This window comes from Dipodomys merriami, unplaced genomic scaffold, assembly GCF_024711535.1.
Source record: "Dipodomys merriami isolate MVZ:Mamm:240054 unplaced genomic scaffold, mDipMer1.0.p SCAF_33, whole genome shotgun sequence".
NCBI lineage: Eukaryota > Metazoa > Chordata > Mammalia > Rodentia > Heteromyidae > Dipodomys > Dipodomys merriami.
Window position 1 is genome coordinate 3,565,627 of NW_027204826.1, and position 25,434 is coordinate 3,591,060.

General features: G+C 55.8%; 1 protein-coding gene across 15 annotated transcripts in view; it reads right to left on the minus strand.

The window, feature by feature from the left end:
- The window catches only part of Ccdc33 (coiled-coil domain containing 33), a 49,114-nt gene that overhangs the window by 8,839 nt on the left and 14,841 nt on the right, over positions 1-25,434 (minus strand). For all 15 annotated transcript variants that reach the window (XR_011376503.1, XR_011376502.1, XR_011376504.1 and 12 more), the window contains exons 6-11: positions 24,952-25,043; positions 24,286-24,406; positions 21,533-21,662; positions 20,639-20,772; positions 19,752-19,823; positions 12,574-12,759 (exon numbers count right to left, since the gene is read on the minus strand). Coding sequence is in view for 12 of the 15 variants with exons in the window: in XM_070042706.1 (XP_069898807.1) it covers positions 12,574-12,759; positions 19,752-19,823; positions 20,639-20,772; positions 21,533-21,662; positions 24,286-24,406; positions 24,952-25,043 (735 nt within the window). In the remaining 3 variants the exon portion in view is untranslated. The remainder of the gene's footprint in view (positions 1-12,573; positions 12,760-19,751; positions 19,824-20,638; positions 20,773-21,532; positions 21,663-24,285; positions 24,407-24,951; positions 25,044-25,434) is intronic.

Below are 25,434 nucleotides of genomic sequence, written 5' to 3' on the forward strand. Positions count from 1 at the left end.
TCTATCACTTGAGCCACAGCGCCACTTCTGGTTTTCTGGTGGTTTATTGGAGATCAGAGTCTCCTGGACTTTCCTGCCCGGGCTGGCTTTGAACCATGATCCTCAGATCTCAGCCTCCTGAGTAGCTAGGATGAGAAGGTTGCCCAGCTTAATTCTGAGACTCTTCTCTTCAATTAACCAGCAGATTAAAACAAAACAAAACAGAAGTGGTGCTGTGGCTCAAGTGGTAGAGCGCTTTCCTTGAACTGAGGAGCTCAAGGGCAGCGTTCAGGCCCAGAGTTCAAGCCCTGCACCAGACCAAAAAAAAAAAGCTTTGGGACAACACTCAGGCCCTGAGTCCAAATCCCAGTACACAGACACACACACAGACACACACAGACACACACAGACACACACACACACACACACACACACACGGTGCCAATTGCCAGAAAGTGGGGAGGGAGGGAAGGGGGGTGAGGGGGGTAGGGGGTGAGATCAGAGCCTCTGTCCTCTCCTGCTCTACCCCCTCTGCCCCCTGTTGCTGCTAAACCTCCAGTTCCAGCCCCCAAAGTCCCTGGCTCCCAGGCCCAGGCCACTTGCATGTGATTTGTCATTACAGTCACCAGGGGGCAGCCTCGTCCCACAGACGCTTGGCTCCAGCCTGAGTCAGTGAGGACAGGAGGGAGGTGTGTTGGGGGGGGATGGGGTGAGGCAGTGTGTATGTATGTGTGTGTGTGTGCGTGCCTGTGTGTCCAGCCCTCAGCGCACACGTGTCACAGGCCTTCCCGCACCCCCTGGCCTGGAACTTCCATCTCAAAGGTTCTGATGGGCCCCCTGTGCCCGGAAGGTGTCACAGGGCAAGTCCTCAGTTGGCTCCCCGCTTCCTGGGCCTGTCCAGGGGAGGATGCAAGGCTGGGGAGGTGGGACTTGAGGGGACCCCCAACCCTTTCCACCTGTGCAGCTGTAGACACCTCAGGCTGAACCTCATGTAGACAGACAGTTGCAAGACAGACACACACACACACACACACGTGCACACTTCTCCGTTGCAGAAGGGAGAGGAAAAGGAGGAAGAGGAGGAAGAGGAGGAGGCGGCCGTGGCGGTGACTGCGTCAAATCAATGGTGGCTTTTCTAGTCTTAGATGACGTGCCAAGCCTCTTCCTGGTTGCCGTAGCTCACAGGACAGGACCAAGAGGCCATTTTACTCCCTCTTTCCTGGAAGGGGGCATCTCAGGGAGACCCCCAAGAGAAGCAGCTCTCTACCCACAATTCCTAACTATCTAGTTCCATGGATCGGTGCAGCCTCCTCCTTCAGACAGTCTTCCTAGCTTGCCATCTATCTCCCGTCTGGGCAGCTTTCCTCTTGGGAGCCAAGGTGAGTAGGAACCATAGAGAGGGTTCTAGAACCAGGGTCCGGCTCACCGCAGATTCTGTTTCCTGAAAAATTCCAGCTCTAGGCCAGGTGCCAGTGCCTTATACCTGTCATCCTAGCTACTCAGGAGGCTGAGATCTGAGGATCACAGTTCAAAGCCAGCCCAGGCAGGAAAGTCCAGGAGACTCTGATCTCCAATAAACCACCAAAAAAAAAACCCCAAAAGTGGCGCTGTGATTCCAAGTGGCAGAGCACTAGCCTTGAGGGAAAGAGCTCAGGGACAGCGCCCAGGGCCTGAGTTCAAGCCCCACGGCCGACAAAAGAAAGAAAAAGAAATTCCAGCTGCCGCTTCTCCTTTCACCATCTCGTTGGAGAATGATCGGCCGGGCTTCACAATCAGCACAAATCAGCACAAACCACCGACGGCCCACCGCTCTAACCAGGGTCCCGGCTTTATGGAGGCGGGCTTCATTGTTCAGCCCAAGGTTGCCAATGAAGAAACAAAAGGCGTGCATTTTCCCTTTCTCCGGCTCTTTCTTTCCCTCCCACCAGCAGCAGTGGAGAGAAACCTGGGTCTGGGAGCTTTTGTATTTGACTTTCCCAACCTCAGAGGGGCAGCGGCAGGGCCTTGGCCAGCTCCTGACCTCGCTCCTGTCTAATTGGCCCCTGCAGGAAGCCAGGCTGGCTAATTGGGCCTGGTGCGCACAATGGACAGGGGGCAGGGCCCCGGGCAGGCTTGGGGGCAGGGTTTCCAGGAGGATGTTGGCTTTTCTTCCTCATCCTCGGCTCCAAGGCCTCCCTGGGCCTTGTCCCCCACCTGGTCCCTTCTTCCTTCCTCCAGGAAGACCCCTGGGGTCACTCCCAAACCTTAGATATCCAATCACATGGCTCAGGGTCCTGCCCCTGCTGATAGCAACTTGGGGCTGGCACTTAAGAGGGCTGTGGAGGGGACAGAACCAGGGGCCAATGGCTCACTCCTGTAATCCCAGCTATGCAGGAGGCTGAGGTTGGAGGATCATGGTTTCCAGGCATTCTGTGAAGACTCAGCTTCAATTAAACATGCGCGCGCGCGCACACACACACACACACACACACAGAATCATCTTCCCTGTGAGCTGTCCCCACCCCAAGCTCAGATTGAGGGGGGAGGGTGATGCTGGGGGTCTAGAACCAAGCTGCCTGGGCCACAGCTGTCCCGGGGTGCGGGGTCCCTACCCCATCTGGAACCCCTCAACCAGCCCAATGTGCAGGACCCAAGCCTTCCCAGGCTAGCCCAGGCTGGAGTCTGGGGCTGCGTTTCTATGGGGAGGTATTTTCCAAGAGGCCCCGGCCAGCTCCCTCGTGGGTTGGGGTGGCGTGGGCCTGGGCTCGGCCTGTGGCCCTCCCCCACTCACCTCCCACTCAGTACCAACGCTGCAAGTGAGGCTGCCGTTGCCTAGCAACACAGCCCTAACACACCTGCCCAGCAGGTGAGCGCCACCAACCCATCCTCCAGAGCCAGCGAGCCAGCGGGCTGGGTCAGGAGACTTACAGAGGGGGACTTACAGTTCCACCCAGGGCAGCCTGGGGGGGCCTAGAGGGCGGGGCCCCAGGCTCCCCCATCCGTGCGTGGCCAGAGGTCCCTGTCCCCAAGCTGGGTCCCTGGAGACAGTTGCTACCACAACAAGTACCTGCCAGGCAACAGGCCCGGCCCCGTGTGGGGAGCAGGCAGGGGCTGTGGGCTGAGGCTTTTATGTTCCAGGGTGGGATGGTAAATCAGGGCCGGGGGAGGGGGTCCTGGATTTCTGGCAGACCCTCCCCCTTCCCTATGTCAGACACCCCCATCCCTCCGTCCCTCGCCAGACATCTCAGCCCACCCCCACTTATTTTGTGTATGTGTACCAGCACTGGGGTTTGAACTCAGGGCCTGGGGGCTGTCCCTGAGCTTTTTCACTCAAGGTTGACGCTTTACCCCCTTGAGCCACAACTCCACTTCTGGCCTTTTGCTGGTTCATTGGAGATAGGAGTCTCATAGACTTTCCTGCCCGGGCTGGCTTGGAACCGAGATCCTCAGGTCTCAGCCTCCTGAGTCGCTGGGATGACAGGCGTGAGCACCGGCGCTCAGCACCCCTCCTAATTTGTCCTCCACTTCCACCCCTCACCTCCTTCCTAGGTCTGAGACTCTCCCCGTGTGTGCTCCTCCAACCCCGCTCTCTGGGCTCCCCTGAGCCCCAGCTGCCCAATCTGGGACCCTGTAGCTTCACAGGGTGGGGTGTGCTCAGTGCACCCCGCCTGGCCCCCTGGGACCCAGCCCTGCTTTCCTAACATCTGGAATCATGCTTTCCTAACATCTGGAAAGATCTGGAAACAGCAGAGGTACTCGAGGTTTTCTAAAAACAAATCCAAACACACAACCCACAGCCTAGAGATGTCCTGGTTGGGGAGGCAGAGCCCGTGGCTCCTCTGCGTGGATTGGATGAGGGGGCCCAGAGGTGAGGGAGGGGTCTGTCCAGGGCTTGCCTGGCCCAGAGTCTTCCAGAAAGTCTACATTCAGGACCGGCATGATGTCTGCCCAGAGGCGGGGTGTCATACATATTTGGTCACTTGTCCCCGCTCCCCCCACCATTTTAAATTTATTTTTTGCCCATCTTAGGGCTTGAACTCAGGCCTGGGCTCTGGTCCCTGAGCTTCTTTTGCTCAAGGCGAGCGCTCTACCACTTTGAGCCACAGCGCCACTTCCGGTGTTCTGGTGGCTAATTGGAGATAAGAGTCTCACGGACTTTCCTGTCCGGGCTGGCTTTGAACTGCGATCCTCAGAGCTCAGCCTCCTAAGTAGCTAGGATGACAGGCGTGAGCCACCGGTGCCTCTTCTTTGAGCATTCTCCCCACGAGGAAGAGGGTTGGGGGGGCTGGGCAGGGCCCCCCTCACCCAGCTCTGGAGCTCACATTCAAGCTGGCCTGGTGCAGTCAACCGGGTGGGCTTTGCTGCTCAGTAACCTGTGCACCTTGGACCACTTGCTTCCAGTCTCTGAGCCTGGGCCTCCCACTCTGTAACCTGGGGCACATCCTTGTGCTCATCTTGTGGAGATGACATGGGGGAGTGGGAGTGTGAATCTGTTCCCCACCCCCCAACCCCAGAGATGGGCCCTCAGCCACCCCATCCTTCAGATTCTCCACTGGGGATGGGAGCTGCTGCCCCCTGCTATAGGATCCTCCCCTCCCCCAGACCCTGTCTGAGCCCCAGAAGGAGGCTCCCCCACCTGCCCAGCCTTCAGCCAGCCCTCTCTGCAAACCATCCAGACCTCCCTCGCCTACTCGGCCTCCAATCGATTGAATACGCTCCGGTCCTCGGGCAGGCCATGAATTTTTCATCAAAGGTCTGTAGACTTTGGGAAACGTACAATTAGAGGCAGCATCAATAATGCACCACGTGTTAGCATCTGAGGAGCACAGCAGGGGGGAGGCAGGCTGGGCACGCCACCAGCCTGTGTGCCCAGAGGCAGGGGGCACCCCAGTACCCTGCCCCAGTGCCCCCCCCGAGAGGTTCATCCTTGGACATCGGGTGAGTATGGAAGGCCAAGCAGGGTACGGGGCACCCTCCAGCTGCCTGAGCCTGTCTGTGGGCCCAGCCAGGTCTTGGGCAGTTCATCTGTGAAATGGGTGCTAAAGAGCCCTCTCCCAGCCTGGTGCTGGTGGCTCACGCCTGACACCCCAGCTACTCGGGAGGCTGAGATCTGAGGATCACGGTTTGAAGCCAGCGTGCACAGGAAAGTCCGTAAGACTCTTATCTCTAATTAACTAAGCAAAATGCTAGAAGTGGAGCTGTGGCTCAAGTGGTTGAGTGCCAGCCTGGAGGGATAAAGCTCAGGAACAGCGCCCAGGCCCTGAGTTCAAGTCCCAAGACAGACACCAAAAAAAAAAAAATCCCCAAAACCAAAGCACGGTGGATTTACAACACCAGAAAGCCGGGGTTCTGAGAAGAGGGCCGGGCGCCAGGCTGGGATGAGGGAGAGGAAAGGCACAGGGAGCCCAGGGACCGTCCATGCTGCTCAGGGTCTTCAACTGGCCTGGCTGGAGACTTCCCACCCTCGCAAGCCACGCCCCCACGCAGCCTCGCAGGGAGCCACGCCCCCAGTATCACAGGAAGCCACGCCCCTGCCTAATTAGTAGGCCACGCCTCCACTCAGCCTCGCAGGGAGCCACGCCCCTCCACCGCAGGGGAGCCACGCCCCCAGTATCACAGGGAGCCACGCCCCTGCCGAATTAGAAAGCCACGCCCCCACTCAGCCTTACTGGGAAGCCCCACCCCTACCTTATCAGTAAGCCCCACCCCTGCCTCATAGGGAAGTCCTGCCCTGACTCAGCCACCTCCAGTTCCTGGGAACTTCCGGTGCCCTCCCAGGCCCTACCTCTCCACCCAACACTGGGACAGCTCTTTCTCTTCCTTGCCATCTCTTCTGTAGCCTGAGCCAGCAGGTGACGCTGCCTCACGGTGGCCTGGGCATCATTCCCAATGGCTTTTGTCTGATTATTATTATTCTTATTATTATCAGGGCTTGAATTCCAGGCCTTGTGCTCTCAACGTAGCCTTTTCTGCTCATGGCTGCCACTCTACCACTTAAACCACTCCTCCAGGCCAGCAGTTTTGGGTGTTTTTTCTTTTTTCTTTTTGCTGATAATTGGAGATGAGTCTCTGAGAATCGGGGCACTGTGGGTCACACCTGCCATCCTAGCTACTCAGGGGGCTGGGATCTCAGGATCACTGTCCAAAGCCAGCCAGGGCAGGAAAATCCATGAGCTGCCTCTCCAATGAACCACCAGAAAACTGGAAGTGGTGCTGTGACTCAAAGTGGCAGAGCACCAGCCTTGAACAACAGAGCTCAGGGACAGTGCCCAGGCCCTGAATTCAAGCCCCACGACCACCACCAACAACAAAAGTCTCTGAGGTTTGTCTGCCCTGCCTGGCTTGGCACCAGGATCCTCAGATCTCAGCCTCCTAAGTAGCTGGGCGGAGGGGGTAGGGCAGAGGTTATGAGAGCCTTAGCCCATGTGTGGCTCACCAGGGTGAGGGGCTGCAGTGGGAAAGGAGATGAGCAAGACTGTCTTCAGAAGTCCTGGATGGAGGGAGGAGGCAGTGTCTGGCCTCCAGGAGGCCCAATCTGAGGTGAGGGGCAGTATGACCTTGTGGAAGGAGTAATATGACCTTGCCCTGGCATCTTTAATGGATACCCTGAGAGCGAGAGGACCCGTTCGCTCCTGTGAGGACACATGAAAAGAACAGATGGTAACAAGTGGGAATTAATTGAGCACGGCCTGTGTACACAGGCTGTGCGAGCAGGCGGGCTGACAGGCTGGGGGGGGGGGGACGGGAGGGGCGAAGCCATAACGAGCACTTATTGATGTCTCCTCGTCTGCAACCCCAAGCAGTTATCGACAGCGCCTGTCTATAAATCTCCTGCATTAGAAGGCCTCATTACCCTCTGCACCTCTAGTTGTGGGGGCCACCTTCCTGAGCCCCGGCTTATAGGGACACAGGGACATAATTTGGGGCAGGCAAAGACTCAACCTCCAGACTCAGCTTCTAGGCCAAGAGATCTCTGGCTTTTTGCCTTAGTTGTGCAAGTTACTGTGTGTGTGTGTGTGTGTGTAAAAGGAGGCTTGATCTCAGGGCCTTTAGGTTCAGGCCTCTGTTATAAGGGCCTGGGTCTGGGGAGCTGCAGAGGAAATTCTGGGGTCTTTCTTGAGGGAGGCTGGCATGCTGGCTTGTTTGGGGGTACTGTGCCCTTTTTAGATTGTCTCTTAGGAGTCATCATTGGCCCTGTACCCTTGCTGTCACCAGCCCCGATCACAGCTGCCCCACCCCCACCACCCCCAGTGTTGCTGGAAACTTCCATATCTGCCAAGTTCCACCTCACCCCATAGCTTCACAGAATACTTTTAGCTTTTGGCATCAAGAACTAAGCCAGCCCAGAAAGAAAAGTCTGTCTGAGATTCTTCTCTCTAATGAACCAGCCAAAACAACCCCCCCCAAACCAATAAAACCCAATAACCCACACACACACCAAAAGTGGAGGTGTGGCTCAAATGGTAGAGCACCAACGCTGAGTAAAAAAGGCAAAGGAAGAACTCAGGCTCTGAGTTCAAGCCCCAATACCGCCACACAAAAGAAAGAACAATGAAAAGATGGATGTGGTGAACTGCGATCTTTGAACCGTGAGCCGCTCTGGTGGGCTGGGTGTGAGTGGAAGGTTCTGGATTCTAGTGAGGGCTCTGGGTGAAGAATTCACAGGTCCCCAGAGGTTCAGCCACAGGTGGAAGAGCCACGGAAAGATACAGGGCAGGGCTGTCCATCTGTCCGTGTCAGTCTGGGCTCTGGCCATCCTGCACTCCCCCACCCCTCCACCCAGTCCCCGTGTCCTGGCGGGAAGCCAGTGCTGGTGGCTTACATCTGTCATCCTGGCTACTCAGGAGGTTGAGATCTAAAGATCGCAGTTTGAAGCCAGCTGGGGCAGAAAGGTCTGCCTCTTCTCTCCAATAAACTAGGCACAAAAAGCCGGAAGTGGCGCTGTGGCTCAAGTGGTAGAGCGCTAGCCTTGAGCACAAAGAGGCTCAGGGACAGTGCCCAGGCCTTGAGTTCAAGCCCCAGGACTGGTGTACACACACACACACACACACACACACACACACACACACACACACACACACACACACACGAGGTGGGGGGGGGTTCCTCACCCTCATTACCAGCAGAGCTGGGCTCAGAGCTGGGAAGGGGCTTCTCCACTCAGCCTGCGGAGGAAGTGTGAGATGGCTCCAGTCACCAGCCCCCCCCCCAACCCCTCCAAATGGGCCCTATGCCAAGTGTGGCCCACAGAACCCTCAGCCAGGATTCAGCCATCCTGTGCATTTGCATATCTGAAAAAAGAATTGTGCTCCAAGGCTGAGCATCCAGGCTGGGGACCCCTTTTGTCTGTTTGAGCAGGAGCTGGCTGAGGGCGAAGGATAATGAGTCCCCTGTGGACAGTGCGGAGCCCCCCTCCCCTCCTGGAAGATTTAAAGGCACAGCTCCCACACCCAGGATGGCCCAGACACCAGAGCCAGCAGCCGCCGCTCTGCGCAAAGGAGCCGCTCATCTGATTAAACGGGGGAGCGAGCGGGCAATTCTCTATTATCAGTGGCTTGATTGGATGTTTAGCACGTGTGTGTGTGTGTGTGTGTGTGTGTGTGTGTGTGTGTGTGTGTGTGTGTGTGTGTCTGCAGCCTGGGATCTTCTAATGTATGTCAGGAGGAAATTGGGTTGTCTTAAAAAGCATTTAATCTGAGTTGGGGGGTGGGGAGCACCCTCATAGACTCAGCAGAGCTGGGGGGGGAGGCTGGGCCGCCGGGCAATATGGTCTGTGACTCCCTCCCTCCTCCCTCCTCCCTCCTCCCCCGCACTCCAGGGCCCCTGCTCCGGGCTTCTTTTGTTAGTAGGTCTTCTTGTGCTGGTCTCCCAGGGATTGAGTCCTCTTTACTCATGGGGTGAAGAGAGGGGAGACCATGAGAAGGGGCTGGGGGTGGGGGACAGAGGCTCCCCAGAGCCTGTGCCCCTTCTAGAGAGATCCAGAGCGCCCCTCCTTCGCTGCTCTCGTGGGCTTGGACGTGCCCGTGCGAACCAACACCAGCCGCTCACGCTTGTCATCCCAAGCTGCTCAGAGGCTGAGATCGGAGGGTTCAAAGCCAGCCCGGGCAGGAAATTCCATGAACCAGCAAAAAAATAGTCATAAATGGAGCTGTGGCTCAAATGGTAGAGCCTTGGGTAAAAGCAGCTCAGGGACAGCACCCAAGCCTTAAGTTCAAGCCTCAGGACTAGCACAACAAACCAAGTCTCAGGGTGGGACTGAACTGAAGCCCAGGTGACTAGGAGAAGGGGGGGGGGTAGGGGAAGGAGAGGAAGGGGAGGGGGAAGGAGTGACCGGGAGGAGGGGTGGGGGAGAAGGATGCAGGAGGGGGGGGGGAGGAGGTCTGGGGAAGGAGGGGCAGGGTACAAAGCTACTTTCATATAACCAGGCTTAAATGTCCAACTGGAACCCCAGATCTGGGGTGGTCGAATTTGGGGGTTGGCTCCAAGGCCAGTGGAGCCCGTGGGTTCCCTCCCTAAGCTGGACAGTCCTGTTTTCCTTCCTAGGTTGATTGAAAAACTAAATGAGGCTGGCACAGTTGCTCACACCTGTAAGCCTGGCTTCTCTGGAGGCTGAGATCTGAGGATCACAGTTCAAAGCCAGCAGGGCTATAAGAATCCACGAGACTCCTCCTTCTCACGAACCAGCAAAAAGCTGGAAGTGGAGCTGAGGCTCAAGTGGTAGAGCGCTAGCCATGGACAGCACCCAGGCCCCGAATTTAGGCCCCAGGACTGGTGCACCCACCAGTACACATACACCTGTACATGCACATGTGCGTGCACGCACGCGCACACACACACGCGAGCTTCCTGGGTAGGGGAGCCAGCCCCCCCCTTCCCCCTCAGCTCCAGGGCTGTGGATGTGTGGGGTAGGGGAAGAGCTAGTTCAGCCCTGCGCCCCCTGCAGAGAAACAATAAATCGACAAACACTTAATCTCTCTGCAAATTGAAACCGAAGCCGTAAATATCCACCGCACCCCGCCGCTGAGTTATGAGTCTGGTTTATTAATCTCTTTAGTCTCAGGTGATGGATGGAGGAGGAGAATGGCCGCCTGGGAGGTGGGGGGGGGGTGAGGAGGAAGGGAGAGGAGGGGTCAGGGGTCAGAGGGAGGGGTCTCCTCCAAGGGCAGCAGCGAAGTGGATGGGATTGGCCACCCATCTCCCCAGGGGTCTTCCCTGTCACCTCAGGAGGGGGGTAGAGGACAGTATTCAGAGATGTGGAGTGATTTCTCCTGGGTCACACAGCTCCATGGTGTGTGTGTGTGTGTGTGTGTGTGTGTGTGTGTGTGAGAGAGAGAGAGAGAGAGAGAGAGAGAGAGAGAGAGAGAGAGAGAGAGAGAGAAGTTGGGGGGAGCCTTGAATTCAGGGCCTAGGCATTGTCCTTGAGCTTTTTCAATTAAGGCTAGCAAGCGCTCAACCATTTGAGCCACACCTCCACTCCTGTCTTTTTGCTGGTTCATTGGAGATCAGAGTCTCTGAGTTTTGTTTTCTCCCCCTGGGCTGGCTTTGAACCACCATCCTCAGCTCTCAGCCTCCTGAGGAGCTAGGATTACAGATGTGAGCACCGGTGGGTGGCCGGCCTCTCCCTGTCTCTTAATCTTGAGGGCATTAGCAACCATTCATTCTCTGGGGTTACTGATGGGAAAATGAAGGGACAGGGACATGGGTGAGTACAGGGAGGCACTTGGGTGGGGAGGCTGGCCTTCTGAGGCCTCATCTTCTACTTCCAAGTCTGTGTCTCCCAGAAGCCACAGCTCCTGGGTCTTTGTGCACACTCACAGGACTTAATGGGGTCAACACAGCACCCCGCCCCCCCCGCCAAGTTCCATGGCGCAGGGGAAGTTGGGGAACCTTAGAAGATCCACAGGGTCATGAAAGGAAAAGAAACAAAAGCGGCTGTAGGTGGGGTGGGGGATGTGAGGGGAAGGGGAGGGGGTGGGGGAGCTTTCAAAGAAAGAAGGAAAGAAATGAGTTATTTCAGCCACGCGGGCAGGGCAGGAAAACTCTGCTGAATCTTTAAACAACCCTTGTCAATTATTCATCTTCTGGTATGAGGGCCTGCTGGTCTGCCACACATCTCTGAACAAGACAGTGGGAGAGAGGGAAAAGGAGAGAGGGAGGAAGGAAGGGAGAGAGGGGGAGAGAGGAGAGGGGAAGAGAGAAGACTCACAAACTTCCCTGCCCTGGGCTGGCTTTGAATTAGGATCTTTCCAATTTCAGCCCCCTTGAGCAGCTAGGATTGCAGAAGTGAGACATCGGTGCCCGATATACATTGGTATTATTATTATTATTATTATTAGGGACTGGGGATTGAACCCCAATGTGGCACTTGCCAGACAATTGCCCCTGAGCTACATCCCGGCCCAACATTGTTTCCCTTCTGAAGAGAAAGTCAAGGCGAACTGACCCACACCCCACAGATCAGAACCTTATTTGAGAAACGTCTTAAAGAACTTTCCACCAGAGCTGCCCCATAAATAAAGCCCTTTACCCCCTCCCAGCCCCATTTCACCAGACAGGATGATCACACCAAATTCTCTCTGTGGTCCAGACCCTTAGACCCTGACCCTGGGTCCTTTGCCCAGCAGACTCTAAGCTAAGATACGTGACTGCCGTGCCCAGCTCCTGCAGCGGGGTGGCCCTTTCTCCCTCCTAAACACAGGGTCTGGGGTCCAGGTGGGCAGATGTGCAGCCCATCTGCTCCCAGAGCTCGGGTGGGGTACAAAGGAGTCCTCAGACCTCCTTGCCTTCCCCCCCCCAACCTTTTTTTTTTCTTTTGTCAGTCATGGTGTTTGAATTCAGGGCCTAGGCGCTGTCCCTGAGCTCTTTTTGCTCATAGTGCTCTACCACTTCAAGCCACAGCACCACTTCTGGTTTTCTGGTGGTTCATTGGAATAAGAGTCTCATGAAATGGGATCCTTAGATCTCAGCCTCCTGAGTAGCTAGGATGACAGTTGTGAGCCCCCGGCCCCCAGCTTCCTTGGCATTTTGAATAACCTCCTCCCTTTTCTCCTACACTATTCTGCTTCTAGGCACAAGAAGAGTTCCCAGGCCAGGCTGCAGAGGGCTGAGCAATCAATGGATTACTGCTATCAATTCCCAAAGTTCTCAGGATGTGTGTGTGTGTGTGTGTGTGTGTGTGTGTTGGTACTGGGACTCAAACTCAGGACCCGGGTGCTGGTATTCATGTCTGTACTCCTAGCTAGTCAGGAAGCTGAGATCTGAAAAATCATGGTTCAAAACCAGCCTGGGCAGGAAAATTCTTACAACCCTTACCTCCAATTAACCCTAAAGTGGGGGTGTGGCTCGAGTGGCAGAGCACCAGCCGTGAGTGGAAGAAGTTAAGGGACAGCACCCAAGCTCTGAGTTCAAGCCTTAGTACCAGCGCTCTACACACACACACACACACACACACACACACACACACACACACACACACATGCAAGTTGCCAAAGGGGTATGTTTCAAAAAGAAATCATGCAGGGTTCCATTCCAAAGATGAAGAAGCAGAGAAGAAAGAATCCAGACCAGCCATTGGTGGGTGGCCTTGGTGCCCCACCCCCTCAGGCATCTACTCACCGTGTCCTGGGGCAGCTCCAGCACCTGGGGCTCCTCTTCCAACTCCTGGATCGCGGATGGACTCGCTGCGTTGACTGACAGCTTGGACCAGGACTCACGGATGGAGCCCAGTTTCTCGTCGAGGATCTTCAGGTCTAGGATGGGTAGATTCTTGACGATGCCAGGTGTCAAGAAGTGTTCTGGCCTCTAGGAGAAGACACAGAGAGTCTCAAGACAAGGACTTTCTCTACCAGCCTCCGGTCCTCCTGGCTGTGGACCTTGGCCTTCCCTCCTGGGTCCTGGGCCTTAGCCATGCTGTTCTGCTGCTCCGATCATCCCAGCTCCTCCCTTGCTTCAAGGCCTTGACATCTTTCTCTGAGCCTCTGATGATGCCTTTCTCCTTCTCTGTCTCCTCCTCCTGCTCCTCCTCCTCTTCTTTCTCCTCCTGTGCCTCTTCAGTCCCTCGCTTCCATTCTCATCTCTGTGTGTCTAAATCCTCACTCCACTCCAGCCCCTCCCCCAGGAAACCCAGCCACCTAAGTCCACACTTGGTGACAATTTTTGTCAGCAAACCAATTTCTTTGTTTCCCCCCAGCCCAGCAGTTTGGCTGTCTGTCTGTGCTTTCTGATAAAACCTTAAGTTCCTTTGGCCTAGACATATGTCTGGGCTCCTGCTGAGGAGGAATCACTATAAAACTTTTTCTTTTAGCTGAGTGCTGGTGGCTCACGCCTGACATCCTAGCTACTCGGGAGGCTGAGATCTGAGGATCCTGGTTCAAAGCCAGCCTGGACAGGAAAGTCCGTGAGACTCTTGTCTCCAATAAACCACCAGAAAATTGGAAGTGGTGCTGTGGCTCAAGTGGTAGAGCACTCACCTTGAGTTGAAATGCTCAGGGACAGTGCCTAGGCCCAGAGTTCAAGCCCCTTGAAGGACAAAAAAAAAAAAACAAAAAAACAAAAACCAAACAACAAAACCTTTTTCTTTTATCCTGTGGTATTGGGTACTAGGGTCTTGAACTCAGGGCTCAGGGACCACAAACATCTGACTAAACTCTCTGTCTCTGGTTAGCTGCAGAAGGACTGATACTAAGTGCTATATTGGATGAATGGATGGATGGACTGATGGATGGATAGAAAGATGTATGGACCAATGGACAGACAATTGGACAGATGGATGAATGGATGGATGGACCAGTGGACAGATGGATGGAAAGATGGATAGAGGAGTGGATGGATAGGTGGAAGATGGATGGACAGACAGGCAGACCAACCAACAGATGGACAGATGGGTGGACCAATGGCTGGATAAATGGACAAATGGATTGAAGGATGGACAGATGGCAGATGGATGGAAGACTGGATGGACAGACAGATCAACAAAGAGCTTGGATAGATGGGTAAATGGACAAACAGATGGAAGGATGGATGAATGGACAGAGAGCCAACAGACAGATGGACAGGTGGACAGAGGAAAGCATGAAGGCAAAGGCCACCTTCCCCGTGTCCAGGTGTCTCCCGGGGCTTGGATGAGATGGTAATTCAAGGCACGTAATGACATTTCTCCTCATTTCCAGGCGGAAGGCCAGTCTTGATGCTCTGGATTTCATAGACTGCCGTCTAATCCAGTTAGGTGAGGAAGCACAGATAATGCAATCAGGGGAAGTGGCTGCCGCCAAGACCGCACGGCAAACTGTTACTGAGAACAACCCTCAGAGCAGGCCTCTGGTGGGCAGAGGTCTGCGTGGAGGAGGAGGGGAGGGGGAGGAAGAAGAAGGGGAGGGAGCAGGTGGCTGGGGTGGGGTGGGGCACGGACCCACCCCACGGGCCTGTTTGCTTTTCTAGTTGACTGCCAAATGGCCTTGTCCGTGGCTACAGCCCACCCTGCTTCATTAAGACCATCACTGGAGATGGATTTTGAACGCTCAAAGCTATGCACAGCCATGAACATGTTTAGACCGGGCAGGGCCTTTGTGCGGTGGCTGCTGTCCACGTGGATGCCCTCCCTTCCCCTCCCCTCCCTTCCCCTTCCCACCTTTTCCCTCTTTCTCCCCTGCTGACCCTCTGAGCTCCCAGCCCAGAGCTGGGGGTCTCTTTGGAGACTGATCAGGACCAATAGCGTTCCAAGCTTGTGGCTTTTCAGATCATCTGTTTCTTCCCTACCCACCCCCCACCTCTCCACATGCTCAGCCCCCCCCATCCCGCTGTAGCCTCTCATCATGTAAAATGCAACACCTCCCTCCAAAGCAAGCCTGCCCCAGCAATTACAGGCCAGCCAGGCCACTGCTGCCGCTGTCCTTGGTGCTGAAAAAGAAGTCCTGCCCGCCCTTCCCATCCCTCCCCAGCCTTCCAGCCCGGGTTCTTAATTCAATTAGCCGGCCCAGAGCCCTCCCCAGGGAGCCGAGAGCGGAAGCTGACAAATTCTGTTTAACAAAGACATTTGTCCCCCCCACACACACACCCCCTCCTCACCCCATCAGCTTTGGGCTCTGTTCCGTATCTCTCACTCATTAGGTATCTAACAAAGTGAGTCCCTGGATCTGCTTCCAATCGCTAGTAATTCAGGAGGCCTGACACAATTTTCTCCCTGATAAAGGGAGGTAATGAGGCCCTGGACAGCGGCTTCCTCGATTAGTCTCGGCTTTGTCATTTCCTGGGGCCTCCACCACCGCCCTTGTGGGTTCTTCTTATCGTTTTCTGCGGTAGGCGAGGCTCAGACAAACCCCCTCCCCTGCCCGCCCACCGCCCCAAGCCGCCTGGCTGGTGCTCTGCAGGCTGCTTTTTATAGCAGAAGCTAGGGAGGATTGGAGCCCTGTCTCCCAGCCCAAGGTCCCAGGGTCATTACTTGGTGAGGCCATACTTTCATTTCCTGGAATAGGGTGTCAAAAGCTTAATCCAAAAGCAACCTGTGGGGTCAGGGGAGGGGGAAAGGTGAAGTGTTGTTTTTGTCAGCCATGGGGCTGGAACTCAGGACCTGGGCGCTGTTCCTGAGTTCTTTTTACTCAAGGCTAGCGCTCTACCACTTTGAGCCAATACAACTCCATTTCTAGTTTTCTGGTGGTTCATTGGAGATCAGAGTCTCTCAGAATGTCCTGCTCCGGCTGGCTTTGAACCGTGATCCTCAGATCTCAGCCCTCTGAGTAGCTAGGATGACAGGCGTGAGCCACTGGCATCTTTATTTTTGTATTTCCTCCCCGACCCGGCCAGCTCTGGTCAAGACACAGTGGGCCTTTTCAACAGATCTGGCCTCCTGAGAGATTAATCACCTGTCTCCTTATTTCTCCATTGTCTGAAAAATCGCTGAGAGATCAAATGGGCTGCGGGTGACTTGGTTTCTCCGTGGCCCATGATGAGGTCTGGGGGCCTCCCTGGGGCGGATATGAAGCGTCAGAGCAGCTGTCGGGAGCAGAGAGCTCTGAGTGATGGATTAGGGGGCTCCACAGGAGCCCCAGAGCCTGTGCAGGGCCCTGGGGGGCACAGCATGCTTTGTCAGCAGCTAAGGTGAACCATATGAAGAACCTCCTGACTGACAGACCGCCGGTCCCCGCCACCTTCCTGGCTGGTGGGGATGTGAACCCCTTTTGTGGATGAAGAAATTGAGGGAAGGTCCAGGATGCAAACCCAAGTCTAGGGTCTCCTCAGAGGGGCCTCAGGGGCTGCTCGGCCCCTCCCTCCAGGAGGGTGGCATGGACTGAAAGTGGTCACTACTCCACCCTTAATCTCAGCCCCTCAATTTCACCTCCCTGGAGCAAACCCCAGGAGGGTGCTCGGTTTCTGGTTTTCCTGGGGGACTGGGGGTGTCAACCAGATCCAGGTGGAGCAGACTTTGGAGATGCTGGAGATGAAGCCGCTCTTGGGTGTTTATCCAATAGCTAACAAGTCAGCAGAGCTCATGGATGCATTGTTCATCGTGTCCAAGTCATGGCATCAGCCAGAGGCCTCTCAATGGACTAGTGGATCAAGAAAATGTGGAAGAAGCTGGGGCCAATGGCTCACGCCTGTCATCCTCGCTACTCAGGAGGCTGAGATATGAGGATCGCGGTTCAAAGCCAGCCTGGGCAGGAAAGCCTGTGAGACTCATCTCCAGTGAACCACCAGAAAACTAGATGTGGAGCTATGGCTCAAGTAGTAGAGCATCAACCTTGAGTAAAGAAAAGCTCAGAGACAGCACCCAGACCCTAAGTTTAGGCTCCAGGACCTGCTTCAAATAGAAAGAAAGAAAGAAAGAAAGAAAAGAAAGAAAGAAAGAAAGAAAGAAAGAAAGAAAGAAAGAAAGAAAGAAAGAAAGAAAGAAAGAAAGAAAGAAAGAAAGAGAGAAGGAAGGAAGGAAGGAAGGAAGGAAGGAAGGAAGGAAGGAAGGAAAGGAAGGAAGAAGGAAAGGAAGGAAGGAAAGGAAGGAAGGAAAGGAAGGAAGGAAAGGAAGGAAGGAAGGAAGGAAAGGAAGGAAAGGAAGGAAGGAAGGAAAGGAAGGAAGGAAGGAAAGGAAGGAAGGAAATGTGGAGTAGATACACAATGGAATTTTACTCCTCCATCAGGAAGAATAATCTTATGTCACTTTCAGGGAAATGGATGGACTGGGAAGAAATTCTATTAGGTGAAGTGAGTCAGGCTCTGAGAACAAAAGCACATGTGTCCTTTCCTAGGTGGAAATTAGATCTAATTTATACATGCATAGGTAAGCATGCAGAAAGTGACATGCACGCAGACTCCAACATATTGACTCCAGTATGTGTTCCAGGGCGGAGGAATTCAAAGGTGTAAGTCCTTTGAATGACTAACTTAGAGTCGAACAAAATGAACCCCAGGAAGCAGGAAACTGAGGTGTGTGTGTGTGTTTGTGTGTGTGTGTTGGGGGGGAGTTAAACAAATGGAGAGAGGAAGCGTGGTGAGCGCAGTTGTAATTTTCAGTGCACGTCTGTGTAAGTGGAGCCAGGAAAATTGCAGGGAGGGGCGGGGCTGGGGGAGACTCCAGGAGTCTGCTGGGAAGGGTGGCATTGATCAGAATGCGCTGCCCTGGTAAACTGACGTGTTGAATTGAAACCCCTTTGTACAACTAAAGATAATAAAATAAAAAATTAAAAATAAATATATACGATACACAGCAGAAGCTGGAGGGCACCCAGAATGCCAGATCATTAAGAGACAGGCTGCTGAGCCCCCCAGAGGACCAGACTCCTCCCTTCAAAGGGAAGAGGCTGAGATCAGAGGCACAAAGGAGACCGGAGGCCGGCCAGCCTTGCGCTCGGGTGGGCTACACGTGGCCTCAGGCTCCTGGATTCTCAGTGTGTAAAGATCTGTGAAGGCCAAACCTCCACTGGCTGCCAGGGAGAGAGATCTTTCTGTACCTGTGTAATTCTAGCTATTCATGAGGCTGAAATCTGAGGATCCTGGTTCAAAACCAACCCCGTGCAAGAAAGTCAGTGAGACTCTTTATCTTCAAATAAACCAGCAAAAGCAGAAAAGAAAAAGAAAGCCAGCTCTATTCAGGAGGCTGAGATCTGAGGACTGTGGTTCAAAGCCAGCCTGGGCAGGAAAGTCCATGAGACTCTTATCTCCCATGAACCACCAGAAAACTGGAAGTGGCGCTGTGGCTCAAGTGGTAGAGCGCTAGCCTTGAACTAAAGAGCTCAGCAACAGTGCCCAGGCCCAGAATTCAAGCCCCATGACTGACCAAACTAAAAAAAAAGCCAGAAGTAGAGCTGCGACTCAAGTGGTAGAGCGCCAACTTTGAGAGACATAGAAGCCCAGGCTCTGAGTTCAAACTCCTGCAGGAGCCGCATAAAACAAGACAAACAAACCAAAAAATCAGAATATCAACATAAGTCAACTCTCAGGCAGAATTCCCAAGCAACAGCTGAGTCACAAAGAGATCTGCATGTGCCAAGCGAAGTGTGAAGCCACCTGTCACTTTACAGGCTTTACATGCTTGGATGGCATGTACAGATGTGTGTGTGTGTGTGTGTGTGTGTGTGTGTGTGTGTGTGTGTGTGTGTGCCCGTGCGTGGATGATCAGCTAGTCCTCGTGTGGAATCTGCGTGTACAATGAATTCTTGGCTGTTGGTTTTGAATTTCCCCTAGTGCCATTTTCCTGGCACCCCCCCTCCCATGCCCTGCCCCCCAATCTTCATCTCTTGTTCTCTTTCTTGGAAATCCATGTTCTAAACGCCCTTCCCTGCCACTAGGGGAGGAGGCTGAGGAGAAGGAGGAGGCTCCAATCACCAGCCCCAGATCAAACCCCTCACTGGGGGAAATGAATTCAGGGGAGCGCTCCCGCATGACTCCCACAGATAATTTATTGCAGCCGCCAGCTGCAAAGGGAAAGAATTAATCCTGCACTTAGCACAGATCCGTGAATAATTCATCACAAGGCCCAGCGCCAAGCCCTGGGTGTGGGGAAGGGGTCTGCCTGCCCGCCTGTTGCCGGCCCGGCTCTCAGTCGGACCATCATTCGAGCCTTATGGAGGCCCAGGGAGGTAAGGAAGGGCCCGGAGAGGCCAGGGAGGCTGAGTCCTGATCTGGGAGATGTGGGGGAGATTCTTCTCGAAGGACCCACTTTTTTGGGAGCCTGTCTGCTTCTCTGGTGACTTTTTCCCAGGCAGGGAGTTCCTGTGTGGCTCCTGTTTTGGGCCTGTGGTAAAGAACCAACCAAGGCCCGGCACTCGGAGCTACTCAGGTGATCTGAGGATCATGGTTCAAAGCCAGCCGGGGCAGGAAAACCTATGACTCTTATCTCCAATGAACCACCAAAAAGCTGCAAGTGTCACATGGTTATACCTCCTCCAGCCCTTTTTTGGGGGGTTATATTTTCAGCGTCTTGGGCTTTTTGTTTTTGTTATGCCGTGCTCGTCTTCCCGAGTAGCTGAGATTACAGGCTTGCACCACCACACCTGGCTTGTTTGTTGAGATGGGGTAACCCCGCCTCACCTGAACAGAACCCAGGACAGTGGCCCAGGATGGAAGGCCCTAGTCTAGAAGATTCTCTGCCCTCAGCTCTCTCTCTCTCTCTCTCTCTCTCCCTAATCTCAGTGTCCTCTCTGCTGCCTGGAGCCTTCAATCACCTTCAGACATTTCCACCCAACGCAGCAGACTCCCCCCCACCCCCCGCCCACCCCCATCCCAACCCCTTTCTGGAGTCCTCTTGCCCCGACTCTGAAGGTGAAGGGCTGCGGTTGGCCTTGACCAAGCCCAGCCTGAAGCCTTACCTCGGAGGAGATCAGCTGCAGGGATAAATCCACCGTGGGGGCTTGGCCTGTGATGGTTTTCAAGCTGGTGTCCTGGGGGAGGAGGGGCTGTCAAGGCTCCACCCCTGCTCTGGGCCCTCCCCTCCCCCCCAAGGTGGAGAGGGAGGGAGGGAGGAGGGAGGAGCTCAACTTCCTCCCCTACTCCCCCCCTTCTCAACCCCACTCTACACCTGACCTCCAAGCTCATCAGCTGATGGCGCGGGAACTCTCCCGCTTTCCCCCCCCCCCCCCCCGCCATCTCTGTGTGAGTCCTGGGGTTTGAACTCAGGGCCTGCTCATCCCCAGACCATGACTCTAATGACACATCCTAGCCATGTTCTTCTCTTCTCTTCTCCTTCAGCCTCTTGACAGCCGGGACTACAGGTGTTTGTTGCCACACCCGGCCCATCTTAAAAATGACTGAACTCAGAGATATGCTGCGACGGGACCCCCTGGGAATTCTTTTTCCCTGTGCTTTGTTGTCATTATCTCCAGGGGCCATGGGAGCAGGGGTCTCTGGGTCTTTAACCCCAGGGGGCCAGACTGGTGTTTGGTATTGTGGCATTCCCTGACATATACAAGGGTCAGGACCAAGCCAGGGTCAGGACCATCTCCAATGGCCTCCAGGGGACAAGCACACGGGCAGCCCCCCCCCCCCCCGGGGACAAATCACTCCATCTCTGTGACCTGAGTCCTGACTTTGAAGACAGAAGTGCAGTGTCAGGGCCGGGCGTGGTTGGATCCACCTGTAGTCCTGGCCTTCAAGGATGAAGCAGTTAACCATGCTGTGTTCTCTGGGGTGTGTTGAGGTGGAGTGGGGGGGCAGGGCTGGGGGGGGGCTGACCCGTTGGGAAGTGGGGGGGACTCACACTGATGGGAAGCCGTTCCACATGCAGCCCACTCAGGCCTCTCCCCGTCAGCATCTTGCGGTACAGACGGTTGTTCAGCGGCAGCACCGAGACGCCCAGAGGGGGGCCCATGGCCCAGGGCTCGCCGCTTTTTGCTGAGGGAGAAGAGCCAGCTTGGGGGAGGGTCCCCACTTGATATGCCACCCACCCTGCTTCTCAACGCCAACCTCGGACTCCCTACCCTCCACCCCGGACCTACATCTTTGCATCTGGTTCTGGTCCCCACCAACTTACATCAAGCCCTGCCCCCCCACACCCCTCCCCGTCTTCAGGGCTTTGGGAACTCAAAGCCAACTCTGATTCTGGCCCAGTGTGGTAGCGCACGCCTTTCATCCCAGCGACTCAGCAGGCTGAGATCTGAGGATTGAGGTTCAAAGTCAGCCTGGGCAAGAAAATCTATGAGAGACTCTCTCTCCCATGATCCACTGGAAAAGGCAGAAGGGGTGCTGTGGCTCAAGTGGTCAAGCGCCAGCCTTGAGCAGAAAAGCTCAGGGACAGTGCCCAGGCCTTGAGACCAAGCCCCAGGACTGGACACAACAGATTATGTATCTGTGGGTGTTCCTGGACGGCCCTGTCTGTGTGGATTGGCTGGATTGTCCCCCGCCATCACTGCAGTTCACTCTGGGAGCTGTGAGGTCCCGCCCCCACCGCACTGTACCCTGGGAGGCCCTGACCCCACTGCAGTGCATCCTGGGAGCTGGGTGAATGAAGACCCCTGTGTTGGGCATGGGCCCACGGACAAGGAAGCCAGCCGGTTCTTCTTAACTCCTCTGCCTTCTGCCTGGCACCAGGGAGCCAATGAACCCAGCCCTGCAGGCAGGAGGCAGGGCGGGGCCCGCAGCCCCAGACACGTACTGGAGATGGCGCTGTAGAACTCCAGGACCAATGCCTTGTCCTCCGAGAAGCTGGTGGCTCCATCACGGCCTTGGAAGAGGAAGGACTGATTCCATTCGGGCTGCTCCAGAGAACTCCCAGGCCTGGACAGCTGCAAGGAGAGGGTGGAGGCCCGGCTATGGAGGCCCGGCTATGGAGGCCTGAATCAAGCCAGGAACAATCTCTCTCTAGCCAGGCGCTGGTGGCTGAGCCCTGTCTTCCTGGCTCCACAGCAGGCTGAAATCTGAGGACTGCGGCTCAAAGCCAGCCTGGACCGGAAAGCCCGTGAGACTCTTATCTCCAATGAACCAGCAAAAAGCTGGGAATGGAGGCATGGCTCAAAGTGGTAGGGGGCGTGGGGCGGGGAGGGGGTGTGTGACACTGCTAGAAATTCAGGGGTGGCCCCTGCCTAGGTTCTGTGGAGCTTGAGGGGGGAGCCCCCCAAGCCACACCCCTTCTCAGAGCCACCTCCTTCCCCTGGGTGCCAGAGGCCAGCTGTCTAGGCACCGGGGTGCTGGGGGAAGGCATGTGCCGGTCCTTCAGCAGGTCTAGCCTCCATCCTGGAAGATGGAGCTGGTGTAATGTGTGTTCCCCGCGTGTGCTCTGCGGGTGAGGGGCTGGGCCTGGGGAGGACAGGGGGGTCCCTGAGGGGCTTCTCAGAGCAGGTGTCCCCTCCCCCTCCCCCTGACAATGGAGGAATGGGCGGGGTCCCTGCCCTGGTGTGTGTGAGCTCACACTTGGAGGACCGAAGGTTAAACAGCCTGCAGCCCCCCTCCAGACGCCTGGTGGAAGGTTCTAGAAGCTGAAGTGGAGGCCAGGGGTGGGGTTGGGGTGCAGATGCTAAGGTTAGGAACTGTGGCAGGCCGCGGGATTAAGGAATCCGATTAACCTTTAACTGTGATCTTCAGAAAAGCCATTACCCTTGAGGGTCACTGAGGCACGGCGGCTTTCCCTGGGGACAGCCCCCCTCCCCCCCTCTCTTCTGGACTCCACACCCACCCCTACCATGCTGGGAGGAGTCAAGCCCTGCCTTGGGCTTGGCCCCCCCCCCCCACTTCTCATGGCTCAGTAGGGAAACTGTCTTATGCTCCACACCCTGAAAGCCCTCCCTGTCATGAGGCTGAAGGAAGGAGAATGGGCACGTTGCCATGTAAAGGGGGAGGGCTGGGCACTGGTGCTCACGCCTATAATCCCAGCTAGACTCCCTGAACCACCAGAAACACCAGAAGTGGTGCTATACGGTTCAACGTGGTAGAGCGCTCACCTTGAACTCAGGGACTGAGTCCAGGCCCTGAGTTCAAGCCCTACGACCGACCAAAACAAAAGAAAACAACAACAAAAACACAAGTGAAAGCATGGAGGCCCCAAGTTCAAGTCCTAGTTACCAGCAGCACCGAAAAGTGAAGTAAAGCCCCAGGCTGACGCACAGGGGGACAGGGCGTGTGTGTGTGTGTGTGTGTGTGTGTGTGTGTGTGTGTGTGTGTGTGTGTGCTCTGAGCCCAGTGCTAGGGGCGGGGGGGGGGGGAAGAAGGAGGGGGAGAAGGATTCCACCCCTCACACCCCACTCCTGCACTTCAGCCTCTACTTTTCCTGCTGGTTCTGGGCGCCAGCCAGCTCCCCTCCTCCCCACCCCTGCCCAGATGCCACAGTGTCCAGTGACACTGCCACACCTCCGGCCTGGAGTGTCCCGCATGGGGGAGGGGTGGGGGGCTGGGGTAGGGAGGGGCTGACAGGCAGGGAGCAGCCGCAAGGGAAGAAGAGGGAGGGGGAAGGGCTCCCTCATTAATACAGGCCATTTCCCCCCCCTCCCTAGGGACAGCCACTGATTGGTTTATAATTTCCTGGGCAAATGCAGAGCGGTGTGTGAGATGGCTCTGGGGAAATCAAGGCTGGGATTGGTTTGGGTTGGAAGCTTCTGTCCCAGGACGCCTTCACTCCTGTCTGTGTCTGAGCTTTCTTCAAGTGTCTTTGCCCTGAAATGAGAGGCTGGGGCTCCACAGGGGTGTCTTGTCCTAGTTTTTCCTTGTCAGACGTGCACCTTGGTGGACAGGCAACAAGAGGGACTTCCAAGATCAGCCTTGCGCAGGACAAGCTCACACCAAAGTGGGGGCCCTCCCCGGAGTGGGGGTGGGGACCAACCTCACCATACCTCTGGACCCTGGTCAGGATCTGTATACCCCTCCCCAACCCTTCTCCCCCCCCAGGCTCCCCAGCCCACCCTCCCAACTGGCTCTTCCCCAACTCACCCAGCCACAACCCCTCTGACTTAAAATGGTACCAGTGGCTCACACCTGTAATCCTAGCTACTTGGGAGGCTGAGATGTGAGGGCGTGGACGCTGTCCCTGAGTTTTATTTTGTTTTGTTTTCCCACTCATGGCTGGTGTTCTACCACTTAAAACACAGCGCCACTTCCAGATTTTTTTGGGGGGGGGGCAGGTTGGTTCATTGGAGATGAGAGTCTCATGGATTTTCCTGCCCAGGCTGGCTTTGAACCTGGATGCTCAGATCTCTGCCTCCTGAGTGGCTGGGATGTCGGGCATGAGCAGCAGCACTTGGTTGTGACTCAGTGATGTATGATCTGGGTGGGTGCTTGGTATTTCCATGCGTGGGGACCCCATCTTTACTGGGAGCTCCCCGTAAGCAGGTGAGCTGGGCCCGGCTGGGCCTCTGTGGTGGAGGGAGCTGCTGAGGGGTCGATGGGAGAGGGAAAGGGGGAGATGGGGGGCAGTTGTACCTGGGGGCACCCATTCGGGCTGGCCCGAGGGACGTCAAGATTCATCACGGAGGAGATGGGGAAGGAGAGGGAGGTGATGGGGAGACCTATGGAGCTGTGATCCTGGTTGGCCCGGCTGTTCCTGGAGGGGTGAAGAGACAGGGGTCGGCACAGGGGCCCCCATGAACCACCTGGAGCAGAGGGGAGAGGCTCAGGGGCCGCCTGGGCCAGGCCTGGGCTGGGGCGCGGCCGCTGTCCATGGTCCTGGCTGCCACAGCGACACAGCCCCCACACCTGGGGTCCTGGAGACCGCCCGGGCGCGTGCGTGTACACGCATGCACACATGTCGGTGTGTGCGCACACGTGTGCATGCACACATGCACATTCGACACACGTACAAGCATTGTGCAGTGCTGTGCATGCACGTGCACACCTGTGTGTGTGTGTGTCCATGTATGGGGGCATTGTGCGTGGGGCAAGCCCATGTGCACACACACGCGTGTACACACATGCATCAGATGGAGGACATGGGGGTGCAGGGTGCGGGAGGATGTGGGGGTTGGAGTCCCTGCTGCATCTTTTGGGGGCCCACACCCACTGGGGTCCCACATGGAGCGGGGGAGGGGGAGGGTTGAGGAGGCCCGGGGAGGGAAGGTTCCAGATCACCTGAAATCACAGCCCACTCACTTAAACTCATTGTAGTCAGGCACCACGCGTGCGACCACCATGATCGGGCTGGTGTTGTTGGCCAGGGGCTCGTTGATGCCCCGGAGAAAGACCTGGAAAAGAAACGATCTCATTGGTCACCTCCTGAGTCCTCCCTGATCTCCCCCTGCCCCCCGCCACGGCCGCCCCTTCTCCGCGGGACTCTGGGTGGCTTTGCTCCCATTCTCCATAGCCGCTCAGAAGGCAAGGCGCAGCGAGACACCCCCCACCCCAAAACACACACTTCCCCAAAGAACAAAGGCAAAAAAAAGGGACTCCAATTCCACCGCTACACACGGACTCGGCTGAGATCCACATTTACCATCTCCCTCGTTTGGCTCCAGTCTCTTTTCTCCCCTCAGTCTCTCATGCCTCAGGGCCTTTGCACATGCTGATCCCTCGATCTGGATTCTCCATCTTCCCCAACCCATCATGGAATCATGGCTGGTGCTTTGCCTCCAAGCC